Raw genomic sequence first — 27,749 nt, forward strand, 5'->3', positions numbered from 1 at the left:
GGGGAGGGAGGGGCGGGGTACGGTGCCAGGCAGGAAACAACAGATGTCCACCACATGTGCTTTGGGGGAAAAGATACTGCCACATTAAAAGTGCAAGTCAATTTGTAGGATATTTTGCAATTTCAGAAATATTAAAACATGGGGGAAGTACATGCATCTTAGAACCAAGGAAACACAACAGAGCAATGCCGCTGAGGTGTCAGAGGAAAGTGGAAGCATGCTAGAAGTGAGGCTGGAGAGGGAGATGGAATCAGATCTAGAAGGCCTTGAACACAGAGTTCAGAGTCTCTGTGTCCTGCTAGGGCTTGGAGTTCCCTAAAGGCCTGTGATCTGCTGGGTAAAACACTGGGGAGGGGAGTCCAGAGGTGTCAGAATGGCTGAGGGGTTCTGTGGGGCTAAGGTGGAGAGAATGTCTCTTTCTAGAGTTGGGGGTGTTTCTAGAATCATAGGAATATGCAGATTTAAGAGATGAGTTGGAAACTGACAGCCATGCATCATGAAGGGGCTCTAAATAGTTTGCAAAAAGCAGATAAAGGCCTGAAATGGGGATTAAGAGCTAGAAGAGGAACCAGAGAATTGAAAATCCTGGGTGCAGGACAGATAATGATGGATTGAGTTGGGGAAAGCAAGTAGGCAGCAAGCTTATCCTAAAAAGATACTTGAGCCAGGGTCCATGCTCCCTGCTGAGTTATGTGTGGGAAAAGGCCAGAGGTGGAGTCATAACAGCAGAGTGGGAATTTTACAAGACAAAATTTTAGAAGTAAATATGACAGGACAGCTAAAACTGCATGTGGATAGTTGAAGCTGGAAGCTTGGATGGCATCTTGAAGCAAGAAAGTATACTGACAAATATGAAGGAGACCAAGGATAGACCAGTGGTTTTTTTTAGGCAGCAGAAGGAAAAAATGAAGCTGAACCAAAGACACAGAGAAGAAACCATGTAAGCAAGAGAAGGCCTAGAAGTCAAGGGCAGAGAATGTGGTCAAGACTGCAGAGATCGGAAATTGATCCTGAGTGAAGGCTGCCAGGCTTGGCAATGACTCGAGAGACAAGATACCCTGGGGGAGTGGAGAAAAGGGGTTCACTGCATGGTGACTGCTGTAGGGCTCTGTCTTTTTAAAAAGTTGGAATAGAGAAAGGAAGATGAAAATGGAAGAAATGGAAAGACAAGGGAGGGGCTTCCATCTTTGGGTTATAGTAACTATCTATATAGTTTATCATGTTCCTTAAGTAGAACAGAAGCTCCATGAAGGCAGTGACAATGAATTAAGGGCATGTTGCATTCTATTCTATCCCCAGGGTCTAGAACAGTACCTGGCACATCAAAGAATTAAATCAATATTTGCTTAATAAAGTTGTTGACCATGTTGCCAGGTGGGGACACCTTAGAGGGTATGAGAAATGTGAAAGACCCTCATGGTGGATGCAAGAGTAGGGAGGGGTCCTACCTCTGCTGCCTACAGTGTCCAACAGTAGGTGCCACCTCCTGGATCTAGGATATAATCTCCCATTCTTCCATGCCCCCTATCTATAAGGTTGCCAACCTGCCCAAGATTCTGACTCTGCCAGTATACCTTCTTCACTCGAAGGGCTGTAATCACATGGCTTTCATCGTACTCCCGTTTGGAACGCACATCTGAAAAGGAAGAGTATTTATAATAAATAACTGTATTTGCAAAGGAATACATGACCAAGCTACTTAGAGAACTTATATCACCATCATCTATTTGTCTGGCAGATAGGTGATAGTTACTATTAGTTTAAAACTCAAGGTGTAGTTCCACTACTATGAGCTGCCCACACGATGACTCCCCTGTCCTATGACATCCATGCCCAAACTCCCCATTAAGGGGTAGTAAGACTTTGTATCTTCAATTTAGGGAAAGTTTTATCTGAGGCCCAAAAGACGTTCAGAAGAGAGGAGAAATCAAAGCCAGAGAGAGCTCATACCAAATGCCCCCATGGAATTTCAGGCCCAAATTCAGATTCTAGAACCTAGAGGCTAAGGTTCTAATGCCCCTGCAAGGACAGGTATGTTGTTATGCTCCTCAAAGTTGTAAAGAACATAGAACATAAATTGAGCCTTATGCATAAATACTAAAAGACAGTTATCCAAAATATACAGAGTTCCTAAAATTCAACAAGAACACAAACAACCCAATTAAAAAATGAGCAAAAGATATGAATAGACATCTTACTAAAGAAGATACACAGATGGTAAATAAGCCTATGAAAAGATGTTCAACATCATATGTTATTAGGGAACAGCAAATTAAAATGAAATACCACTACACACCTATTAGAATGTCGAAAATTCAAAACACAGACAACACCAAATGTTAGTGAGGATGTATGGCCATTTTGGCAGACAGTTTGGCAGTTTTTAACAAAACTAAACATACTCCTGTTACTTTCCCAAATGAGCTGAAAACTTATGACCTCATGAAAACCTAAACACAGATGTTTATAGCCACTTTATTGATAATTGCCAAAACTTGGATGCAAGCAGATATCCTTAAGTCAGTGGTGGGTGGATAAATAAACCATGATGCACACAGACAATGGAATAGTATGCAATACTAAAAAGAAAAGAGCTACCAAGCTATGAAAAGACAGGAAAATTAAATGCATAGTAAGTGCAAGAAGCCAATCTGAAAAGTCTATATACTGTATGATTCCAAATACATGACATTCCTGAAAAAGCAAAACTGTTGATAAATTAAAAAGATCAGTGGTTGCCAGGGGTTAGTGGGGAGAGAGGAATGAACAGATAGAGCCCAGAGGATATTTAGAGCAGTAAAACTACTCTGTATGATACTACAATGATGGATATATGTCATTATACATTTGTCCAAACCCACAGAATGAACAAGACCAAGAATGGACCCTAATGTACACTATGGACTTTGGGTGATAATGATAGGTTAAAGTAGGTTCATTAGTTATAACAAATACATCATGATGTTACTGGGTGTTAATAGTTTGAAAGGCTATGCTTGTGTGGGGGCAGGGAGTATATAAAAACTCTATCTGGTGCTAATTTTGCTGTGAACCTAAAACTGCTCCAACAAAAAATAAAGTCTATTAAAAAAATACATAAGAAAGCACTAACCACAAAAGAAAATATTGATAATGCTAATTTTTCAAATTAAGAGCTTCTATCTCTTTTCAATGAAATATAACATTAAGATAAAAGGGCAAGCCACAGAGTGAGAGAAAATATCTGCAACATAAATAACTAACAGGAGGCCTGTATCCAGAATTTATAAAGACATCTGAAGAGATCTTTATTTTAAGACATCTTTAGAAACAGCTCAAGGCCACACTCAAGGACGACCCCAGTTCCCCCTTAAAGTGCCTGCCTGAGAAAACTCTAGGCTGCCACAAAAACATACTATTTGTTCCAGCCAATGAACATCTGATGATAGGGCCCCTGTCTCCCAGCTTCTGGGGAGGGTAAGAGCCTAACATTGATGGGCACCAGTTAGCAAACCCAGATGGGTTTCATATGGGCCAGTCCCCCTCTTTTTGTAATTTTTCACTTCCCTGACTCTACTGACCCCCTGCTTGCCCGCTTCCCTGCTCCCTCACTCTCCCTTTAAAATACCCTGTCACCTCTATACGAACTGAAGTTGAATTCAGTTCACTCTTTTCTCTATTGCAATAGTATATTACTGATTAAAATCCATACTTACCACTGTAGCATCTGGCATTGTTTATCTTTGACACCACATAGCAAGAAAAATGCACAAACTATAGTATAGCTATGTACAAAAACATGAGTGAATCTTAAAATATTCTTGAGCAAAGGAAGTAAGTACATGGTCTGTATGGCTTAAAAACAAGTGAAATTAAACACAGTATATCGTAAACTAATTTCACTCATTAATACAGATAAGATCTGAATGAATAGTAAGCCAAATCTAATAGTGTACACACAAAAAAATATATATTATATCTAGCAGGAACTGTTAATACTTGAAAATCACATTAAGATATTAAAGAAGAAAATTTGTACTTTCACTGCAAAAGATGCAAAATTTTCAATTCATACCATCAAAGATATTCTTAGTAAGTTAGAAAAAGAAGGTAACTTCTATAACCTGGTTGGTATCTTCCTAAATATCTACAGAAAACATATTTCTGATCAGAAAAGTGAAAAACAAGACAAAATGCTCACTATCACTATCCTCCTTAAAACTGTACTGGAGGGCAAAGGGCACAGTGATTTAGTGAGATAAGAAAAAAATAAGTAAAGCATACAAGAATTGGAAAGTAAGAAATAAAACTGTTATTATACGCAGACAACTTGATGGTCCAAGAGAATAGCAAACGATTAAAATTAGTAAGAGAGCACACCAAGGTTGCTAGATACAAAAGCAATATAAAAAAAAAAATCAATAATGGTCTGTAAAAGTGGAGAGAAAGATAATATTTCAAAAAAGAAAAAGACTTTAGTAGTGCCTCAAACAACCCAAGTGTCTACTAGAACTCACAAATCAGCAACAAAGACTAAAAAGATGGATATGCATACAGGCAATAATTCAGAAAAATTCTATAAAACCAAGAAAAGCTACAGGAAGATAGAAGTTGTAGCCCATTTCTTAAATGATCCTGTGAATGATGAAGAACCTGTAACAAAAAAAGAAAAAGAAAATAGAAAGCAGATCAAAAAATAGTTAGGAAGTGCCAAAAGTTGACAGCAAAATAGAGAATAAAAAGCAAAATACCTGCATGAAAAAACAAGTACAAAGATGAAAATTCTGAAAAGTAAGTCGAGTTAAAAAAAGCATCAAGCCTGCTCAGAAGGAGCCTGTTCAGAAGCTTTCTTAGGTGGGAGGTGCCTGCTTCTGGTGGGGTGGGGGACTGCTCAGGTAAAACGACCTTCTCCCATAGGGCTTCCTCTTCACGAGATGCCCATTCCCAAAAAATCTCCTTCCTAAAAAAATAACAAAAAGGATAAGTCCAACATGCAGAGTGAATCTGCAGGAGTCCCCATTCCTGGGGGCCGCTGACCCATAAGTTCTGCGGCCTGTTAAGAACCCGACACATAGCAGGAGGTAAAGTGGGGTGGTATTTTTCTGCATTTGCAGCCGCTCCCCGCTCCCCAGTGGCTCCCTGCTCTCCAGCGCTAGCATCAATACCTCAGCTCCGCTTCAGATCATCAGGCAATAGATTCTCATAGGATGACCTGTCCCTGGTGCCAAAAAGGTTCGGGACCACTGCTCTAAAAGAAAATACAACATCCAAAGGAAAGTGCAGGTGCCCAGGATCTCTTACCACCATCACCAATACTGCTTCTGAAGGGAAACTTAAAAGAAGAGTCTCCCCCCAACCCAAAAAAAACTGTTCTCCGAAGGGAAGGAAATGGAGAAGCCCCTCTTCAGAAGGTAGGAGCAGAAGAGGCAGATATGGAGGTATCTACTGGTATTTCATCCTCTGAACAAAATATGAATATGACAGAGAGTGAGAGTTCAGATAGTGAATGTCAGGTTGACACTATGCTTTTTGTGAAATGAAAATGGACAGGATCAAGACCCAACAGAGAATCCTCCCGGTAAAGACTCAGTAGTAGAAGAATCAATTTCAGCCCTGCTTCTTCCCCCACCATTAGAAAAACGTGAAGCAGCGTCCAAAACTGTCCTGGTATTACCTTCTATTATCATGACAATAAATAAGTCTCAGAAAACTGATGATAATGAAGGCATCCAGTCATGATGGAGGTGACCCAAGTGACAACATGTCAGAGGGTAGTGATGATTCTGGATTAAATGGGGTTCAGCTAGTTCCACAAGAAAACTGGTAAAAAAAAATGCAAAGAAGGTCTTGGCAGTCTAAGCGGCTGAGGGAGATTTTGTTTGTATCTTCTGTGCTTGTTCTTTTCAAAAGGAAAAAGATTAGCAGTTCAATAACCCTTTGATTAATGTATACATCCTTGAAAAAGCAGCTGAGGGACAGGAGTAATTAAACTTTAGACAAGTCTTCAGTTCTTGTGTGTGTGTGTGTTCCAATGCAACTTTATTTATGGACACTGAATTTTATATAATTTCCCCATGTCATAAAATATTGTTCTTTGATTTTTTTTTTCAACCACTGAAAATGTAATAACCATTCTTAGTTTATGGGCCATAAAAACCAGGCAGCAGGCTGGATTCGGCCAGTGAGCCACAGTTTGCTGACCTGTGGTCTAGATACCTACATTGAGGGGTCTACAGGAGTTCTCTGAGGGAGACCTACATGCACCTTCATCCCCTAAGCAAGGCCTGGGTTACGGAGTTGGCATGGGAAAGATCTGTGGGTCCCAAAGGAGATGTTCTGGCTAACCCCTTGGCCTCTACTCAGAAACTCTGTGTGGCTGGTGATTTGGAAAGTGCAGTTTGCATCCCTGGAGCCAGGCTCTGGGCCCTGAGCCCAGGCCATCTGCCGCTTCCTTCTGTCAGCTCAAGAGCTTTGGTTCTTAGTTTGTAAGATCTATTATACTTCATATTCATTCACAGTGGTAGACAACCGTTTATTTTTAAGGCTGTTTTAGTATCTGATGTTGATTTTTAAGTGGCATTCTTTTCCTTAGGACTTTATGTATGCCTATTGGTTGTTGTATAAATTTTAGCAAATCCAAGGGAGTCAGTGTACTAAACCAGCAGTCACCTAATTTGTTAGCTTATGTGTTTAACTGAAATGAGAAAGCAAGACAGTATAATAGCATTCTAGTGCTTTGTCCAGCTACAACCTGTCAGTTTTTTACTATCTTCCTATTTCACTTCGGTTTATACTTAGTTCCTTGTTTAGCTCTACAAAAATTGGCATACTTAATAGCAAATTATTTGAAGAATTTGGCAGCTTTATATAATGCTAGCACTTTAAAAGCTTTTTTAAAGATGATAAAAGAAATTTAAATTGAAGAAAAATTCGACAATCAACATTATATCAGTCCAGGTATTTATGTCCTGAGTTTTGATCAATATTTCTTATTTGTTCTTATTTGTGTATGTTAATCATCTAAAAACAGTGATTTTGATTTTTAAAGAAAATTTGGTGCTTTAATGGTTTAAGAGGTTGTTGTTTTTTTTACTGTTGTTGTTTTAACCTGAGCAGTTTTTTCTAGTAATACCATTTGTGTTGAATTGTAATACTTTATACATATATATGCATGTTGACTTCAGTCTCTTTGGAAGGATGCTTTTAGGCTTGTTTGCAAAAGGGCAGTTTTCTAACAATATGTTACTGAATAACCAATGAGTCAATGAAAAAAATCAAAGGGCAGTTTTCTTTGCTGCCATTGTTTTGTTTAGTTTAGTTTTGTTTTTGCAGAATATTAGTGTGTACAAGTTTGTGAGCAAATGAACTATTCAGGTTCCATCCATTAATTTTGATTTTCACATTTTATATCTATGCCAGAATCTTTCTTTCATATATTATTCATTCTGAATGGATATATTAAATTCACAGCTCTCAGTTTTAATTTTGCAATAAATCAACACTAGGCTCTACAGTGAATGGATTTTTATCTCAAATGCCAACTATCAGTAATTTGGGGTAGGAGCCTGTTTGGGTACAGCCACTTCCTAAATGGCAGTGTAAATCATATATTTGCTTTCTTCATAGAAGGTTAGTATCCATATGGCCACTCACCTGAATAAATAATTCTAAGTGATATTTGGAAACTGCAAACCTGGAATGAGGAAACTAAGGAGACATGGTTATTCCTTCAAATTTTACAGAATGTCACTTGTGAGATTCCAAAACCATAGATAGCAATTACACAACAAACTCAGGATAAAAGAGGTAGTGTGAGTGCTGGCAGATCACCCGCAACTTCTTATGAACACAATGAAAAAGGCTGGTGAAACTCAAGTACAATCCAGATTAAAAATTCACACTTTCTGAGGGATCTCCACAAACTAGTGGGTGTCTTGACTGACACATAACAGCCTCTTTCTACAGATAAGACTTCAAATGAATTGTACCTACCCTGCAATTCATCCTATGAGGGCACTTTGTATGAACAAGAGTATGTACTCCCAAACTCCTTTGCTGCTTCCCTGGCCAGTCATCAAGGAACATGAAAGAATTCAACATAGGATTTTTGGCAATTCTTGCTACTAATCGTTATTCGTTGTGATAAAATAGAGTATGATCTCAATAGGAAATCTCAAACAACTATGACCTCACAGATTCTTTTCCAAAATAACCACCTTATATTTTATTTATTTTCTTTTATCTGATTATCTCTTTTAGACAGATTTCACATTTTAGCAGTGCAACATGAAAGATTAGGAAAAGCATTAATCCTTTGGTCAAGACGGCAAAACAGATAAACATTGTGCTAGCCTCTTCCCATGACATCAAAATTACAACTAAATTATAGGACAGCCACCCTTAAGAGCCACCTGATGACAAGCTGAACAGAACTCCTATAACTAAGAATATAAAAAAAAGTCCACGACAAGACTGGTAGGAGAAGCAAAGATGTGGAACAGGCAGTTTCCACACCCACGTGTGGCAGTTAAGTATCAGGAGGAGTATCTTGGCTGCAGAGGTCCCCTTGAGGAGCAGGGGTCTCAGTCCCACACAGGGCTTTCCAGCTCAGAGCACCAGTGCTGAAGAGTTCCCCACAACAGCTGGCTGTGAAAATCAGCAGACTCAGTCCAGGTGAGATGGACAGCTGCTGGAGACCCAGGTGTTCTCTTAAAGGGCCTGAGCACAGACTCACTCTCTCACACTTGCCCTAAGCAGGTACAGGCAAAAGTGATGGTGGGCACCATCGTTCCTATATTGAACCCTCCCACTCTACAGCCTGCAAGGCGCAGGCAGCCACCAAATCTGAGTCTCCATTAACCCAGCTAACACAGCTCTCATCCCACCCTGGTGATTCCCTGAGACCCTACCCCACCCAATTCACACACCCGGCCCAAACTTCTTTCAGAAGCTAATCTATACAAGTGGTGACCTGGGCTCACACTGCAGACTTTCCTAAAATCTCTCAAAGGTCCACAAACCCCAAACAAGCAGCAGCTGGCCTCAGTGTTCCCTGTACCAACTGCTAAGCAGCCCCAAGCCTAGCAATAGTGGCAGCTGGCATCAGTTTACAGCAGAACTACTCCTAGATGCTTCCAAGCCCAGCACAGGCAGCTATCAACCACAGATCACTTTTTAGCTCCTACTAGGTGGCCCTGGGCCTGACACAGGCAGCAGCTGACCCTGGCCTGCACAGAGCCCCTCCCAAGAGGCCCCAGAACCAGCTTTAGACTGCACCGGAACACACCAATTAATGTCACAAATGACAAACCCGAAGGGTGGACTCGGCAGGCACCAGAGCCCCGCTAAAGCAAATCCTGTTCTGTGTGGTCAACCCCCTCACAACAGCTTGTCCACTGTAGTCACAGCCAGTCCTCGCAGCCATCAGCCTAAGCATCAATCCCACACACTGACATGCCAATAGAAATCACAGCTCAACTACAATAGGACAGCAAACACAACCCACACAAGGGACACCCCTGGAGCACCTGGTTCAGGAAGACTGTGCCACTGGGCTCCATAGGACATCTACTGCATAAGGCCACTCTGTCAAGACTGGGAGATGTAGGAGATCTACCTAACACATAGAAACAAACACAGGGGACAGCCAAAGTGAGGAGATAAAGAAACATGTCTCAAAGGAAAGAACAGAACAAAACTCCAGAAAAAGAACTAAACAGAATGGACACAAGCAATCTACTAGATGGAGAGTTCAAAACACTGGTTATAGTCTATGGCCATGCCACCCTGAACGTGCCCAACCTTATCTCATCTCAGAAGCTAAGCAGGGTAAGGCCTAGTTAGTACTTGCATGGGAGACCACCTAGGAATACCAGGTGCTGTAGGCATTAAAAATAATAATAATAAAATAAAATAAATTAAATTAAAAAAAACCCACGGGTTATAAAGATGTTCAATGAACCTAAAGGAAGAATAAATGATCTTAGTGAGATAGAAAACATAAAAAAGAACTAGTCAGAAATGAAGACGACAATAACTGAAATGAAGAAACCATTAGATGAAATCAACAGTAAATTAGATGATTAGTGATGTCAAGTATCTTGTTATGTACTTATTGTCCATTTGCTTATGTTCTCTGAAGAAATGTCTGTTCAAGTCCTTTGCCCATTTTTGAATTGGGTTTTTTTTTATTGCGTTTTAGGAGTTATCTATGTACTCTACAGTGCGATAAAACTACGATGCGATACCACCTCCCACATATTAGAAAGGTTACTATAAAAAAAACATACACAAAATAACAAGTGTGACAGAGATGTAGAGAAATTAAGATGCTTGTGCACTGTTGGTGGGAATGTAAAATGGTGCAGCTTCTATGGAAAACAATATGGCAGTTCCTCAAAAAATTAAAAATAGAATTACAATATGACCCAGCAATTTCATTTGCGTATATATTCAAAAGAAGTAAAAGTAGGGTCTCAGAGAGATATTTGTACACCCATGTTCATAGCAGCATTACTCACAATAGCTAAAATGTGGAAGGCAACCCAAATGTCTATCAATGGATAAATGGATAAGCAAAATGTGGTATACACTGGAATATTATTCAGCCTAAAAAAGGAAGAATTCTGTAATATGCTACAATACTGATGAAACTTTAGGACATTATGGTGCTAAGTGAAATAAGCCAGTCACAAAAAGACAAATACTGTATGATTCCACTTACACAAGGTACCTAGAATAGTCAAAATCATAGACACAGAAAGTAAAATGGTGGTTGCCATTTTGGGGGAGGGGATGAGGAATGGTTTAATGGGTACAAAATTCCAGTTTTACAGTTTACAAGATGAAGAGCTATGGAGATGGGTGATGGGGCACAATGTTGCACAACATTATGATTGTATTTAATAACATTGAACTGTATGTAGTTTTTAAATGGTTAAGATTGTAAATTTTATGTTATATGTATTTTATCAAAATTTTTTAAATTGGAGTGAAAAAACATCATAACAGAAATTCATACCAGATTGCAAAAATGTTAAATGCTGACAAAACCAGATGTTGATAGGTATGTTTCTTACTCTGATGATGGGAGTGTAAATTAATACAATCTTTTTGGAGGGCAACTTGACAATAATGTAGTGAAGCTGAATTTGCAACTCAGCAATAACATTTCTAGGTAAATATCCTGAAGAAACTCTTGTACATGAATAAGGAGGGAGATACAAAGTCATTCACTATCCATAAAGAACCACACAGTGCAAGCAACACATTGCAATCAATTAGGAATGGATACATATCCCAATTAACAGTTAAATAAATTAGATCTTCACATTTAGACATGGGGGGAAAAAAAATCTCAAAAATATAATCTTAAGTTAAAAAAAGCAGGTTGCGTAATGTTGATATATTATGGTACTATTTGTGTAAATGTTTAAACCACACATTATTTGAGGATGCCTGCATATGCAATAAAGATGTAGAAATACAGAAGCAGTTATCTCTGGGGAGGAAAAGAAATGGGATCAGGATGGGGTACAAAAGAGGGGTACATCTGTGTGTGTAACATTTAATTTATTATGTTAAATTTGAGTGGTGAGTACATGGGTATTTATTAGTACTACTATGTATGTTCAATGTTTGAAATATTTCACTAAAACAAGAGGACTCAGAACGTGAATCTTACAGGAAATTCTCTTCTAGATTTAATCTGGAATGACTACCAAGCTATGTAACAGTCGTAGCATTTTAAGCTATGCCTAATGAGTTTAATAGATTTCTAAAGTCACTTATTCCCCCATCCTGAAAAGTTTGTTGATTCATCAAAAACAAATGTTTGAAGGACACTATTCACAATATATATATATTTTTAAGTACTTACCCAATAAACAGAGATAGTTAGGTTCAGTCAATCTGGATAGTTTTGTGACCTGATTCAAGATGTTGTAAAGCTCTATAGGTTCACATAAAACCAAACCCATCGTCCTATTGGGAAGAAGCAATAATGTAAAGCTTAGTACCTCTTTCTATTTCAAATGAATGGTCACAAAGTAAGATATTGGATTAAACTCTTTCTTAACACACCTTCGAACAAATGTGAAAGTAACCATGGAAGTGATAAGGAAAGCTTCCAAATTTTGTAGTAAAAAATGTGTAGAGAATGAAATATTGAACACAACATATCTGAGCCATATAAATACCAAGTAGACTGTAAAATAGTCACCAACTCATTTGTTCTTTTAGCATATTACTGAGCAATCTATTACAGGCCAGGCACCCGAAATAACTATGGTAAACTAGACTCCCCTTCCTGAAGGTTACAGTCTAGAGCGGAATGCAGACATCGGACAAAAAAAATACAAGTAGGAAAAGCACTATAAAAGGGTCAGTGTCTCATGTGAGAGGAAGAACTAACAGGAGGGCCTTGCCTAGCTGGGAGAAATCAGAGAAGGGCTGTCTGAGATGTAACTGCTAAGCTGAGAGAAGAGGCTAAGCAAGACTTAGCCAGGTGGAGGAGGGAGAAAGGGTGAAGGCAAGAACATTATCTGAGAGCTCAAAGAAGCCTGGTATGGCAAGAGTTGGGATAGAGTGATAAGTGAAGACTCTGGGGAGGCTTTTGATAGAATTATGAAGGTCAAAGTTGGGTGGAGAATCCCTGATGCGTATTGACAGAACCACCGGCCAGCCTAGGCTTTGGTTCCTGACTGCAGGGTTGCACTTGAGATACTAGTTGCTGAGCACGACTGTCCCTGGTGCCCCAAGGATACTGAGGGGTAAGGGCTGGGCCTGTGCAGCAGTTTCCTGCAGGGAGGCTTCCTTTTAGCAGGGGTGGGGGCTAAAAGGAGCTGCCTAGCAGGCCTCTGCAGGCCAGCAGGAGGCAGGAGGGGGAGAAGTTGAATCCAAGAGGTAGGTAATCTTGCTTGAAACAGTTAGAGGCCACTTCAGAACTACCAGTATGATGCTCCTGGGAAAAGCCAACTCCTAGACATGGGCCTTGGATGCTTCTCACCTCAAAGACTTCAGTTCTCAGCCTCTCCTCTATCAATTTCAGCCTCCACATGGATCATTCCTATCAGCATGCAAACATTATCTGTACCTGTATCTGTTCTTATTTACAGCATGACTTCTCAAAAGGGTGGTATTGGCTTACTGGCTCCACTTCCTCACCTCCAAACTTCTAAGTCTGAATCCTAGCTATGCCCCTTACTATGAGATGCCTTATGGGGAATAATTAGCTTCTCTGTGCTTCAGTTTCCACCTCTGTGCAATGGGGGTAATATTAGTATTGCTACTTCTGTAAAATGAGCATAATAGTACCTATCTGTTATGTGTGGATTAATGAAATTACATGTAAGGCATTCTGAGTAGGAAGGAAATAAATACTTAGTATGTGTTGGTTATTGGTACAACCTTCTCCCTGGAGCTATCAAACCACAGAAACTGCTATCAAAGTCATCAACAATGTCCATCTTGCCTAATCCATTAGTCACTTCCCTTTGTGCTCAAAGGATGGAGTTGTTTAGCTGCATTTAACCCAGTTGAGCATTCCTCCTTTCCCAGCACTCTCTACTTCCAGGACTCCCTCCCCGCCACACACACTCTCCAGGCTTCTCTCCTACCTCTCAAACTGTTCCTGCTGTCTTCTTTGAAGGAAGCTCTCTTTCTTCACATAAGAATGTCCTTGGGCATAGTCATCTTTCCTTTCTATTTATACTCTCACTCTAGGACAGGGCTTCTCAATCTCATCAGCATTGACATTTGGGGCCAGAAAATTCTCTGTTGTGTGGCTGACCTGTACACCATAAGATGTTTAGCCGTGTCCCTGGCCTCTACCCAGTAGTTGCCAGGAGCAAACCTCCCCCTATCCAGTTGTAGCAACTAAGTTGCTACAACTTAGTTCCAGACGTTGTCAAATGTCCCCTGGAAGAAGGGGGCAGAGTCATCGCAAGTTGAGAATCACCACTCTAAGATCTAGAACCTAGGTGATTCATCTAGCCCCTCATATATCAGTGAGTCTCAAACTGTAGCTCCTGCATGACCTCCCCATTGAGCCCCAGACTCTACTTGGATGCCTGATAGGCATCTCATATATAACATGGCCAATACCGAACTTTTAATTCATACATGCCCACACTTCAATACTTGTTTATCTTTTAGTATTCTCAGTCTCAATAAACAGTACCATTACCCACCTAGTTACACAAGTCCACATCCCTAATTCCTGTTTCCCTCGACCCCTCACATCCAATCTATTAACTCTACACCTAAATATATTCCAAATCCACCCACTTCTCTCCATCTCCAGGGTTAACACCTGAAACCAAAGTACTATTATCTCTCTCCTGATGATACTTTCCAACTTGATTTCTTGTTTCTTGCTTTTTTCCCCACAGTCTAATCTTGGTATGGCAGTCAGGGTGATCTTTTCAAAATATGAGTTTCTTTGTTTCACCTCACTTGCTATTACCTGACATTATCACACTCACTTGTTTGCCAGCTATATCATCAGTCTTCTCCCACTGGAATGTATGGCTCATAAGAGCAGGGACCTTTCCTGTCTTGTTCACTGCTGTATTCTCATCCAGTGTCCAGGATTCTTGGTATAGAGCAGTGCCCAATAAGCATGTGTTGAATGAATAAATTAGTCAGTCACTGTTCCTGCTTTCAACAATGGGCCATCTTGACCTGATGCTATACATATAGATGCCACATGTAGATTCCTCATAAGGACCTCCCCACTCCCTTCCTCAATCAGGTCCTCTCCCTCTGAAAGCCCTTCCCCAGCCATTGTGGAGGTGGTGAATATAGGGGAGAGAGGATGGGTTTTGTGTCTAGTCCCACAACTTCAGTAAACCAATGTAAAAGCTGGCTGCTAACCTATCTGGTCTATCTCTCAGAACCATCTTCAAGCTCCCACATACTTTCCCTCACTACAACCTTCATCTATTCATTCACTAGCAGAATTGTCTCTGAGCATCCAGGTGAAAACCCAGCCCCATGAATCAACTCCTTCAGACTTCTTTCCTTCCTAAAAGGTCAGGTAAGAACTGCCCTTCACTCACTAGTAAAGTACAGGAGGGATGACAGTCCCTGAACCTCACGGCATGTTTCTGAGAGATGATGGAGCCCTGTGAGCTGAGATCAGGGGCAGCACTAGCCTGGGTGGGTGGAAGACTAAGCATTAACGTTCATTTCAGCACTACTCAGAACTCTGCAGGGTTTAAGATGTTCCTGGCTCTACTGTTTAGGCCCTAAGAATATTTTGATATTGAATTTTTACATAAAACCATAAAACTATTGATGAGTTTTTGCCAAGTGTTTTCCTTAATGAAGTCCATTTAGCCAATTTAATTCCTTAATTAATTTTCTATATTTCAGTTAACCAATTCCAATTTTTTTCACTTTCAATTATGTTTAGCCAAGCTTATTTTTCCCAAGATCAAGTCTTTTTCCCATGTGAATTTTACAATAAAGATTTGATTCCTCAATCAGATTTTTATTGTATCGGACTTTGGTAATCATGGTTTCTGCCACTGTGAATTTCATTTGTATTGATTATTTCTATGAAATCCTGTTTCCTGGGTGACCTATTCATAATGGTGGAGTCAAAATGGCAAGTTTAAGACATTTCCCTTTGGACTCTTTCAGCACAGCATAGCTCTTCTTAAAGAGGCTTTCTGGGTGTTTAGTGGGATAGTTCTTGCAGAGCTGATGGGGCAGGTAGGTAGGATGGGAAGTCAGAGGGAGCACTTTCTGAGGATCCTGTCTGATGGGGTGAGAGACCAATCTTCCTATTAACTGGCCCATCTGGGTGGCAAGCAAAGCCACCTACTATGTTAGGAGAGCAGGGTGCCAATATAGGCCTTGTCCTTACACACTAGACGCCCACCAGGAGGAATGTTCCTCACCCTCCCTGTGATGACATGAACTTTAAACCATGGGACTTGTGTGTGGCTTTCTCTCCCAGTCAGCCCAGAGCAGTCCCACAGTTGGGCTGGCGAGCTTAGCTCCAGGGAAAGCATGTCTTTATGTGGAAAACAGCCAATTGGGGTTGCCATAGCCTGAGAACTGGTTGGACTCAGCCCTTCTCCTGCCTCCCTGTGCCTGATCAACAACTGGGGCCTTCCATTCTGACTGACGCTGTCAGAGGCTGGGCCTGACCCCAGGCTTCTCACAAGAGTTCCAGGACACTGAGAACTTGGTCTAATTCTCATCCCAGTCAGTCCAGGTGGACACAATTGATGAGCATTTGCTTCTGGTGGAGAAGAGGCATTACTTAATGTGCCTAGAGAAGCCAGACCGTGAGCTTCACTTTGGGCTATTGGCTCAGGCTGAGCAGGGACCAGAGGACTACACAGATATGAGTCAGTGTCGATAGCCAACCTCACTACTCCCTGGTTCTCTGTGGAAAACTGACCAAGGCTTAAACACAGTGAGAGGTATCGCTTACTTTCAAATTGAGGCAGTAATACATACTGGAAATGCTATAAGAATGTTACATTGATATAAATTGATATAAATTGCCCAGCACTGGGACTAGCTTAGAGCAGGAGCTTAGGAAACAGGTAGTTCCTTTACTTCTACCCTATCTCTTTCTTTTCAACTTCGCCTAAGAGCCTGTGATGGCTACAAGTCCAATAGAAAGAAAGCACCATTCAAAGCACCTCAAGCCGAAGACCAGAGCAGGATCTGGCCAAGTTTATAAGCGATGGGGACAGGGGGTACTGCCTGAGGGTCAGGATCCTAAGGGATCTGGTACAGTCTTTCCTTGATCCCAGCATGACACCTTCTCTGTGGCCTGAAACTTGACAAAGCTAGAGTTCAGAGTCCCAGGCCACAGTACCCCAGAGCTGCAGAAGCTGCAAAAGTGTCCTGAAATCTCTCAGTTCAGAGGGCACCATGCCCTGTTAGAGATTGCCAGTATCTCTGTATTTTAGAAGGAGTAGATATGGGCCTGGGGCCTACACCCAGCTGCTTACATCTTGTCCCTTATCTTCTATCTTGCCATCACCTCCACGTCCCCAAACCTAGGCCTACGACACCCAAGGTACCTAGTGGTCCTATGAGGTTGACAGGCCTACCCACACAGCAAGACAGCTATCGGAGGTAAGGTCTAGTGAACTGCAACACAGTCTCCCAAAGGCAATGGCCACCATATCTGGTCTCACCTCGCCAGCTCTGCCTCCAGCTCTTGCTTCTCCCCATTCCTTGAATGAGCTCACAGCCCACCTTCTGCTCCTCTGACATGGGTCCTTGGCCCTGACCAGGCTCTGGACTCAGCTTTGGTTTTACTCCCCTGACCTCTGGCTGGTCTGGGGAAGTGAAGGCTCTGCTTCTGACTCAGATCTGCCACTACTGGCAACTCTCAGCTCTTGGGAATCTTCCAGCAGCTTCCTGCTACCTCTGCTGTGGCCAGTCCACCACTTCCTAGTTGTCCTGCTAGAATGTATCTTGGAGAGCTAAATACTTTTGACTTCCAGGAGGTATGGGCCAAAACTAAAAGTTAAAGCTATTTGTCCAAATATGGTTCTGTCTTAAAATAAATGTTCCCATCTTCCAATAACCTAGAGCACCTAGAGGAAAATAAAGAAAACTCCTATGGTAAAACTCCTATGGCAAGGTAAAATGATTACCGCCTTTCTAACTCTTTGTTTAGTTCCAAGGATCTGAAAGGAAAAATTTAAAATATTTCACTTGAGGTACAATTTTGGAGAGAAGGTAGGTTAGCACATGTGTACCTAATAGCAACAATTTGATAGCTCACCACTGTGGGCTAAGCCTAGTGTAAAGTACAAAATAGTCAGAATATAAGGCTGTGTGTGCCTTGCATACGTGTGGGGGTGAGGCAAAGAGGATGTCACTGTATTTGTATATTGTGTACAAAAATATACAATAAAGAACAGGCAAAATAAATCCATGGTGCTAGAAATCAGAAAATAGATGTGTTGTTGGACTGATGAAAAGGAGCATAATGGAATTTTCTGGAATGAAATGTTCTATAGCTTGTTCGAAGTGGAGGTTACAAGGGTATAAATTGTCAAAACCAACCAACTGAACACTTAGATCTATATACTGCATTGTATGTAAATTATATGGCAGTAAAAATAAAAATAAATCCCCTGTGCAGATCCATGTGTTAATGTGTTCAAAGTTGTGAATAAGCAGGTGTATGGATGTGAGTCGGTGTGTGTAGCCCTGACTGTGTGTCAATGACCCCAGTTTTGGGTCTGGATGTAGGAAACCATGTGGACTTGGGCTCACACAAAGTGCACGCTTCAGAATTTCAGCTTGGCCTTGATAGCCACCAGCTAATCCCTTTCTCATTTGCCCAGCATTTCTGCAAATCCTACAACTTTTGTCCAAAACTCAACCCTCCTTAGGTCCCCATGAAGCAACTTCTCTAATTTTCTGGTTCCTACCTGGGAAGGTTAAGGCCACTGGGTGTGAACAGCCCTTCCCCACCAAATGCCTCCTAGGTGCCCTTCCCGCTTCCTCCCAGTCAGAGGGACAAGCATCCTCTGACTTCATTTTCTCCCACCCAATCCTTCCTCCTCCTTTCCCTTTGGCCCCCTCCTTTCAGCATCTCAAAGTTCTCCCCTTCCATTAGCATCCTTCTCCCTTTTTTGAAACATTCACAAGTCTCAGCTTTCTTGAAACAATTCATGAAATCAGAAAGAAAACCCCTAGAATAGCTGGCCTGTGCCCTCTGAAGCTTGTGCGGGAACAGTGGCTGGTGCTGCACTCCTGCCTGAAAAAGTCTGAGGCTAGACAGCTGTTAACAAAGCAAGGAGAGGCAGCTGCATTTGAAACAGCCTGCACTCCCAGAATTTGTTGAGGCAAAAGGTGCATAAGTGTTTCCCGTAGACCAGATGTGAGCCAGGCAGGAGGGCCATCTGGAAGGGCAAGGGACCAACTGCAGGTAGTGGGAGATTCCAGAAAGCAGGGGCTGAGGGAGCAACTGAAAGCAGCAAGACTTAGGTGTAACCATCTAGGTCAAGGGAACTGCAGGTAAGAGAGACCCACAAAAGCACAGAGGAAAAGAGTCAGCTAAACTCTCATCAAGTTCAGAGACTACTAATGCCAGATGACATTAGTAGTCTCTGCCCCTATCTCTATTCTTACAATTCTGCTTCATCAACATAGATGTGTTTGAAACCTCAGTCTGTGGTAAAGGGGTTTAGCGGAGGAGGGAGGAAGCAAGATGGAGAATTAGAGAAGTCAACCACTCTCCCCTCCAAAGGTGGGAGCCTAACAGAAGCTAAAGAAGGGGAGTTGCTTTAATTTTTAATTAAATTCAGAGTTTCAACTATCAATGTGAAATGGACATTAGGCTATTACATAATGTCTGTCCTGGTGACTAGATGCAATCCAAGAGCAAGCAAAGATTTCAAGAAAGAGCGGGGATGAAGACATAAAGCTGTTTTATGACTGCACTAGGCTTCCTGAATGCTGCCTTGCAAAGCAGAGCACAGCACCTGGCACAGTCAGTGCATGATACAGCAGCTGTTAAGACTGTTATGAACAATCTTGGAATTCAAAAGGAAGCAAACAGGAGCTGAATCTGAGGACAGCTTTGCCATCAAGTTGTTTGTGATGGCCTGAGTAGAGGACTTGGGAGTTACTGAGTTCTTCATTATGGAGATGCTGACAGGGCTACCTTGGCAGGGATGGGGAGGGAATATGACTTTAGCCCTGGCCTCTTTCCAGAGTTTCGATTCCATATTTCTTGGAAGTAACTCCCCATCTGTCCACTGATATTTCTATGTGGACAACTCACCATCACTTATAATTCAGCCAATCTAAAATGGAGCTGATTTTTTCTCCAGCCACCTCTCCTTCCACACATCCCCTGAATTCCCTGTTTTTGTACATATATACTTCTCTCAGACTGATTTTCCACATCCCTTTCATTTATTTCTTAAACCTACATGGGCATTAACTATTAATTCTTCCCTTAAGATCGCTCCCTCTTTGGCCCCACCCTCTCCATTTCTATGACCACCATCACACAGATCTTTATCATTTCATAAGATAACCTAAAAAAATCTCTCTGCCCCACCCCTTACATTTTTCCTTTGGAATCCTTAGCATGCCCAGGTCAGTCTAATCTTCAAATACAGTTCTGGTGAGGACATAAAAGCCTTTGCTAAACACACTTGCTTCCCAAGAAATAACACAAAAATTTCTCAGCCATAGGTCCTGCATAATCTGGTTTTTCCAACCTGCATTTTCCAATCTTATCTAAATCTATTCAACTCTCCCCAGATTCAGAGGCCCACTTTCAGCCTGGTTAGTGCTGGACAATAAAGACAGAGGTGAAAGGCATACCTGACTCCAAGTTCTAGTGGTAAGAGAGGGGTAAATCATTAACCAGAGAACAGTCAGTGATAAGATAAAAGATACTGTTCAACCTCATGTCCCATTCCATCAGAAATTATTTATCCACTGTTTCCTGAATTTAGGCTTTCCTACCTCCAGGTTTTTCCTTTGGGCTTTTCTCCTTCTTCCTCATCTAAATACTTTCCATTATTAAAGGCCCAGCTCCTAGCATCCCTCCTTTAAGAATTCTGATGCCCAGGCAAGGATCTCATCTTCTCTCCCTCTGGAATTGAATGATCCCACTGAGTAACTTTTACTCCGTCTGCGTGTCTCCCAGCTTAGATGTTTCATCCTCCCCAGGTTCTCTCTCATACAGCCCCCACCCACACCCCAAAGCTGGGTTAGATGCACCTCCTATGTGTTCCCACAGCACCTGATAATCTCCCTAGAGTTGCCCACATTATGCTGCTTGCAGTTTACCTCTCTCCTACTAGACTGAGCATCTTGAAGGCAAAAATTTTGTGGATTTTACTTACACCCAGTTGAACACCCAGCTCCAAGACTGGGTTGGCACGTCTTAGTAGCACAATAACAAGTGGAAGGAAGGGAGGAAATAGTAAGCCAGTCACCCTGCATTCCCTTGTCTTTGCCACTCATGGTAACTGTTCTCTTCACCCTTGCTTTCCTAACCACTGTTTCCAGGCAAGCTTAGTCATGGATCCTCCCTGCTCCCCCACTGGGTTTGTGTATTCCTGTCTCTAGACAACAGCACATCTTCTTTCTGCCCTACTTGACCGGATTTTTTGAGGGCAAGGATTCTCTGAATGCCCAGAAAATATTGGGAGGAGGGAGGGTGAATAAAGCTTAATTTACACATTTAGATTATCAACTCTAGTGATAATTGCGTCTGGGTAACTTTCAAATAAAACCCCTTAACCTCGGCCAGTTTCTTCACCCCTAAAGAAGAAACAATGGGGCGGTGTTCACAGCATTGCTGAACAGACCTGAGGGGTAGGGGCTGGGTGACTACACAAGTCACTTAGATGTTTCCTCCTCTGTAACACAGTACTGCTGTCCTGTAAAGTTCGTGGAAAAGGGCCTAGTGCTCAGAGCTCAGTGTCAGCAATTCTCATTAGCGGTGTCTCTCTAAAGCTTTTAAACCATAACGGAAGGTCCTGTGCCCCTTGAGAGACAAGAGCACAGGAGGGTGGGTGGTACTTGCTTGTGAGCAGGGGAGTGCACAGGAGTGACGGATTAGAGGAGCCCCCAACCCCTGGGACTCTCGATCCCTCCTCTCGGCCTCCCTTTCCTTTCCAGGGCTTTCCAGAGCTCGGAGCCCCTTCCTGCCTCTAGGGGCAAGGGAAGTGAGTTTCGCTGAGGTCGGAGGCTCGGACCGCACCCAGTCCGTCCGTACAGCTGCGCGACCTTGGCCGGTTTCCTTGTCAGAGTCTTGGTCTGGGACCCCACCTGGAAAATAGCTCCTCTAAGGCTCTTCCACCTCTCAGGTGCTGACACTCCTTCCCAATCCGAGCACGTCTCCCCAACCCGCCGCACAGAACTCGACGCGCGGTAGGACCTAACCCCAGAACGCGTTTCCACCGAGCGGGAAGCGACCCTCCTCCTTCCTCCACGACAGCCCGGAAGTGCCCGCGATGCCGCGATATCTGAGACTGAGATGGGGCCGGAAGCCGAGCCGCTCTCGCGAGGCCAGGGGAAGTGCAGCCAAGAACCCCTGTGCAGTGTGGAGGTCGTAGGAGTCACTTACTCACCGCCAGGTCCTTCGCTTGCTGGTCCGCGCCCCGCCCGCCGCAGCCATGCTCTCAGCCCTTGCCCGGCCTTCCGGCGCCGCTCTCCGCCGCAGCTTCAGCACCTCGGCCCAGGTAGGCCCTACGAGGGGCTGGCTGCAGGCTGAGGCCCCCAGCCTGGGCCGCGTGTGTTTCTGACTTGCGAGCGGCCCTAACCTAGGGGCCGGTCTGAACACCAGGGCCGCCCGGTACTGGTTGGCGGCTATGACTCCCTGGACCGGCCCTGATACTGAGCGGGAGGGGCGGGAGTGAAAGCCTGGAAAGACAGACGGGGAGGTAGCCCAGCTCCAGAACTGGTGCGGTTCTCCGAGCCCCCTAGCTTTTCTCCCCGGGTCTACCAGAGGGGGTCTGCTCTTGGCCTGCAGTCCTTCAGGGTTGAGAAGCCAGGGCTCTAGGGCTGAAAGTAATTTATGTTTTTATGCAAGTTCCCATAGTACTTTGACTACTTTCGTTCTTCTTGCAGCATCCGTACAAATAATGTGTAATTATTAACTCCATAGTACAGGCAGGCAGGCAGGCAGGCAGGCAGGCGTAGTACCGAGGGTAGAGAACTGGTTCAAGGTTACACAGTTATTTGGTCAGAGAATTAGAATTCAGCTCTCCTGACCGCTGTCTATGGCTTTTGGATCACCAAGCTTTCCCTTTAAGAATCTGACGACTGCTGCTGCTTAAGGATCTTATTAAAAGATACTTCATGCTGTGGGTGGGCTGGGCCTGCCCCCCAGGTGTTGTAACGGTGCATTACTGGGCCTGGGACTACTGAAGCCTAAACTGTTTTTAGCTGTTTCTTCTAGGACAGTGGTTCTCAAACTCTGGTGTGTCTGAGAATCACCTAAAAGCTAATAAAGGACAGTGGCCCAGGCTCATTGAAGTAGAGTAGAGCTTGGGCCTCTGTATTTTTACAAAGTGCCCCAGGTGATTCTAATACAACCAAAATTAGAGAACATGCTTACAGTGCCACACACAAAAGGGAGGTGATTATTAAAGAAGATTCCAAATTTCTTATTTAGCTTCAGTCCTTCAGATCACTTTCCTGTGCATTTAATTCACTCAAAAAATTAATATACAAATAACTACATTGAGTATCCATGATTGCCAAGAACTGGGCTGGGTGTTGCAGGGGATACCAAGATGAGTGAAAGTAGCACTTGAGATCACCCAAAAATGAGTAAATTAGGGCATGTAGATGATGAAGAGTGATGCTGAGTGGGGGAAGGGAACTGGTTGAAGGTAAGACGGTGGAATTTGCTGACATGATTTGATGATGGTTATTGAGATATAAGAGGAGCATGGAGGACACCAAGGCTTTGGGCTTTGGAGTTTGCTGAGATAGGAAGAGACTGCTAGAAAAGAGCAGGTTTGGGCAGGTGGAGAATATCAGGAGCTCAGTTTTAGATATGTTGAGTTTAAAATGCCTATTGCACATAACAGGTAGAAATGTTGAGGAGGAAGTAGGTCAGAGCTTGAACCAAATGGTACATTGGTTTAGAGACTGGATCCTGTATCCTTAACAATGAAAATGTGTTACACATGCAACCTCTATTTCTACAGATATATACTAATATATTAATATATATGTTATAACGAAAAGTAGAAATTTAGTATTTATTTATTTTAACACCTACAGCATCCTGTCTTCCTAGGTGGTCTCCCATCCAAGTACTAACCAGGCCCAACCCTGCTTAGCTTCCGAGATCAGACGAGATCAGGCGTGTTCAGAGTGGCATAGCCGTTGCAAAAAGTAGAAGTTTAAAAACAAACTGTAATAGACTTAACAAGCAAACGTATAAATGAAGAAAGTGTTATTCTATCCATTTTCAAAACAATTGCGAAGCAGTGTACTGTTGACAACCATTCCTCAACCTGGAAAAGGTCTGTGAGTTTGAAGACAGCTTTTATACAAAGAGATCATGAGCTTACCTCTGCCACACTAAAGATTCTCACCTCATTGTAAGGCTTCCACCACTTAAGGATTGTGTTTATAAATATTAACTAAGTTGATGAAATTTTGTAATGCGCAAACAATAACATTACCTTAGCACACTGAAAGCAACGGAATGAGTAACATCATCCTCTCTTTCCTCCCACTATTTTGTGTTCATCTTGTGTATCATATGAGACTGATTGACGTAAGGACCCCAGTGAGGGCATTAGGTCAGTCTATTAGTGGAATTTAATCTTAGATAATACTAAAACATTGATATTTTTATCCTGCACCCCAGTAGAATTGTCTTGTTCTCCCCATGTGAGAACCTTGGTCAGTCTTGGAAGCCAGGCTGAGTAATCTGGTCATGAGGAACTTCAGAAGCTTTTAGAGCAAGGAAATGATTAAAACTTTGAATCTTAAGAAGAATAGTTTGGAGGTGATGCTGAAAACCTAAGTTAGATAATGGGAAGATGTTTGAGATGCCATGTCCTTCATGTCCTGAGTGTCGCTATTAAGAAAAGAAGATGATTCCAAAGGTTTGAATTTGGGAGAACAAAGGTACCATTTGGGAAAAGGGATGGGAGAGATAAGATAAATTTATTTAGACAATTGGGTTTGTGGGACCAGTGGAATGCCTAACAACTGGGAATATGGAGTTGGAATTTGGGAATCCCTAGGATTAGGGACAAGATGTGGGAATGATAATTGAAGATCTGGAAGTGGGTAAGATTGCCCTACCTCAGGTTCTGGTTTGTTCTGGCTAGTTTTCTGTGATGTCAGGTGTTGCCTTTAAAGCACCAACTTAAAATTTCTTTCTTTCAAATTTTAGTCTTATATGTTTTTAGAGTTTTCATTTCTTAAGCAGATTGCACTCTTTGGGGTTGTTTTGGTTTGGGGTTTGTCGGTTTGTTTTTTGTTTTTGATAACAAGCCCATTATTACTAGCATCAGTTGCTATAGAATACAATGTACAGCGATTGTGTAAGGACTCAATAAATGGCTGCACACAGTGCTTTGAGTTCTTGTGTCCGCTATTTTTCATTTTGTCACCTAACTTCTCCTGGCACCTGCCTGCCTACCTGCAGAAAATAGGCTCCCCTTCTCATGTGAGTTTAGATTAAAAATGACATCACTGCGATTGGCTGGAATTTTGGTTAGGCCTTGAGTGAGACCTACAGGGGAAGAATGCCTTTTGTGTAATGGGAGTGGACTCTAGGGCGGGACTTGGAATAGTTCTCTTTTCTCTAAGACTTTTATTTTAAAAACTCAAATTCAGGATTCAAATCACCTATTTTTGGCTTGTATCTCAGCTTTATTACTTGCTCTCTTTGTGAGCCGAGGTGTATTACAATCTCAATGCTTTAGTTCCTCATCTATAAAATAGGTATGTTGATGTTAATAGAGTTGTAAGAATTAAATGAAGAAAGACTAAGCTCAGTGCTTGCCACAAAGCAGACCCTGATAAATGGCCAGCTGTTACAATTTTGTTTCCAGCAGTGCCAGTAAATTAGGTTGTTGGGTGACTTGAGTTTCAAGTAAGGTATTGCTGTATTATAAATTCTGCCCTTCGTAGAAAGGGTCACCAAGAAGCAGTCATCGAACTGGTTAAAAATGTCTGGGGTAGGGGTGGCCTTAAGTGTCAGTTCATCATCCTTAACAGACTCCTCTTCCACCCCTTAAATGCTGGTGTTCATAAAGTTCTGTCCCTAGTGCTCTTCTCACTCTGTTCCCTTTTGTATCTTGACCCTGGCTTCCATTAACCCCAGTGTAGACACTGTGACCTCCAGATGAAGCCCTTTGTCCAGGGACCTGCTAGGCACGTGTGTATCTGGATGTTTCAAATGGCTCAAACTCAACGTGCAGAACAATTCATTATTCTTATTCCCAAACCCCTTACCCTCCTCAGTTCCCTCTGTTGCTTAAAGGTAGTGCTGTCTGCTCAAGCCAGAGAGTTGTCATCCTAGATTCCTCCCTCTGCCCACCATTTGGATGAATGAAGAAGGGGAGAGGGTGACTTAAATCTATTGCTACTATTCCTCAAATCGTTCATAACCTACCCATCCTGGCTGCTGCCTTTATCCCACCCTTCAATCATGTTTAGACTGTTACAGTAGTCTCCCTACCTCCATTCTTACATATTTCCAATCCATCTTCCACTCTGCCTTTTATTTAAAACTCTGATTATATACTTTTCAACTTTTGAGGCCCTTCAATGTTTCTCCATTGCCTAAAGGACCAGATATGCTGTGCTTAGCTCTACCTTCATTCTTCCACATGTATTCAACAATGCTTGAGCCATAAAGAACTGTTGTGACTGCTTCCCCTTAATGGGCCATCCTCCATGTCTCCTTCCGCCAGCATCTGTCTGCCTCTGTGGCACTTACACAAATAATGTGCTGTTCAATCGATTTGCATATCTTTGAGTTTGCAGGTCTTATTGATGTTGGCAAGTCAGTCTGGCATGTGGCAGGTAGGAAGTTGGTGCCTGTTGAATTATAGTGAGCATTGAATATCATCCACTTTGGGAAACAGTCTGGCCGTTTCTCAAAAGGTTAAACATGGAGTTGCCACATGACTCATCAGTTCCACTCCTCAGTATATACCCAAGAGAATTAAAGACATGTCTACACAAAAACTTGAACATGCGTATTCCTAGCAGCGCTATTCATAATAGCCAAAGGTAGAAATAACCTAATTGTCCATCAACTGGTGAATGACTAAACAAAATGTGGTACATCCATACAATGAATATTATTCAGCTATAAAAATAAATAGGGTACTGGTACCTGCTACAACATGCATGAACCTCAAAAACATACTAAAAGCCAGCACAAAAGGCCACATGTTGTATGAAGCCATTCATGTGTAGAATATCTAGAATAGGCAAAGGCGAATCTAGAGACAGAGTAGTGATTGCCAGGGGTTGTAGGTATATGGTAAGTAAACTAATGGGTATGAGATTTCTTTATAGGGTGATGGTTGTACAGTTCTGTACTACTAAAAACCATCGAATTGTACATTTTAAATGAGTGAATTGTATGGTTTGAGAAATAACATTTCAGTGAAGCTGTTTTTTTAAAAAATGATAAAGATTAGATGACAACCAATTGTTGAATCTGCTTAGCTCTGAAGTGGTTGTTGAAAGTTAGGTTTTTTGACTTTAGTTCCAGTAAGTTGACCAATAAAGTGATATAAATGCTTCTAGTTGTGGCCTTTCAGATGTTAATGAGGCAGTCTAGTCTGTTTGGACCTTCCACCAAACCATATCACTTTTTAAACTATTCCCAGCTGTCATGCCCAGAGCCAACTGCTGCTTGTTCTGCTTCACGTGGTATGGAGCAGTAGTGATTCTCAAACTTTGCTCAGTGTCAGAATCACCTGGGGAACTTGTCCAAAGTCCAAAGCCAGATCCTACTTCAAAGAGCCTGGCCCTCTGTAGCCTTTTTTTTTTTTTTTTTAAAGCTCATCAGGCAATTCTGATACATACCAAAGTTTGAGAACTGGTGGGTATAGGGGTCTCAGGCTATAGATCTGATTTACCTGGGAGAGAAGGAGCCTTTTCAACATACACATCCCTCCTAATCCTGCCTCAGCTCATCAGGCAATTCTGATACATACCAAAGTTTGAGAACTGGTGGGTATAGGGGTCTCAGGCTATAGATCTGATTTACCTGGGAGAGAAGGAGCCTTTTCAACATACACATCCCTCCTAATCCTGCCTCA

The 27,749-nt window shown here is 42.2% G+C and overlaps 2 protein-coding genes and 1 pseudogene across 5 annotated transcripts in view; 1 reads left to right on the forward strand and 2 right to left on the reverse strand.

The window, feature by feature from the left end:
- The window catches only part of STYXL1 (serine/threonine/tyrosine interacting like 1), a 51,979-nt gene extending 30,023 nt beyond the window's left edge, over positions 1 to 21,956 (reverse strand). Inside the window, exons 1-4 of one of the 4 annotated variants that reach the window (XM_025051566.1) lie at positions 21,763 to 21,933; positions 13,596 to 13,768; positions 11,858 to 11,961; positions 1,575 to 1,636 (exon numbers count right to left, since the gene is read on the reverse strand). In XM_025051566.1, the coding sequence (XP_024907334.1) occupies positions 1,575 to 1,636; positions 11,858 to 11,957 (162 nt within the window). In that variant the 5' untranslated portion in view covers positions 11,958 to 11,961; positions 13,596 to 13,768; positions 21,763 to 21,933. Of the gene's footprint in view, positions 1 to 1,574; positions 1,637 to 11,857; positions 11,962 to 13,595; positions 13,769 to 20,831 lie in introns of all 4 variants that reach the window. The other 3 variants (XM_025051567.1, XM_015594636.2, XM_006918663.3) reach the window with 3 other exon arrangements.
- Positions 21,957 to 21,981: 25 nt separating this feature from the next.
- MDH2 (malate dehydrogenase 2) overlaps positions 21,982 to 27,749 on the forward strand; it is a 16,369-nt gene continuing 10,601 nt past the window's right edge. The window contains exon 1 of the mRNA XM_006918566.3: positions 21,982 to 22,175. Coding sequence (XP_006918628.1) covers positions 22,110 to 22,175 — 66 coding nt within the window. The 5' untranslated portion in view covers positions 21,982 to 22,109. The remainder of the gene's footprint in view (positions 22,176 to 27,749) is intronic.
- LOC112485332 lies at positions 23,719 to 23,837 on the reverse strand (annotated as a pseudogene).

The sequence above is a fragment of the Pteropus alecto genome, unplaced genomic scaffold (assembly GCF_000325575.1).
Source record: "Pteropus alecto unplaced genomic scaffold, ASM32557v1 scaffold68, whole genome shotgun sequence".
Lineage (NCBI taxonomy): Eukaryota > Metazoa > Chordata > Mammalia > Chiroptera > Pteropodidae > Pteropus > Pteropus alecto.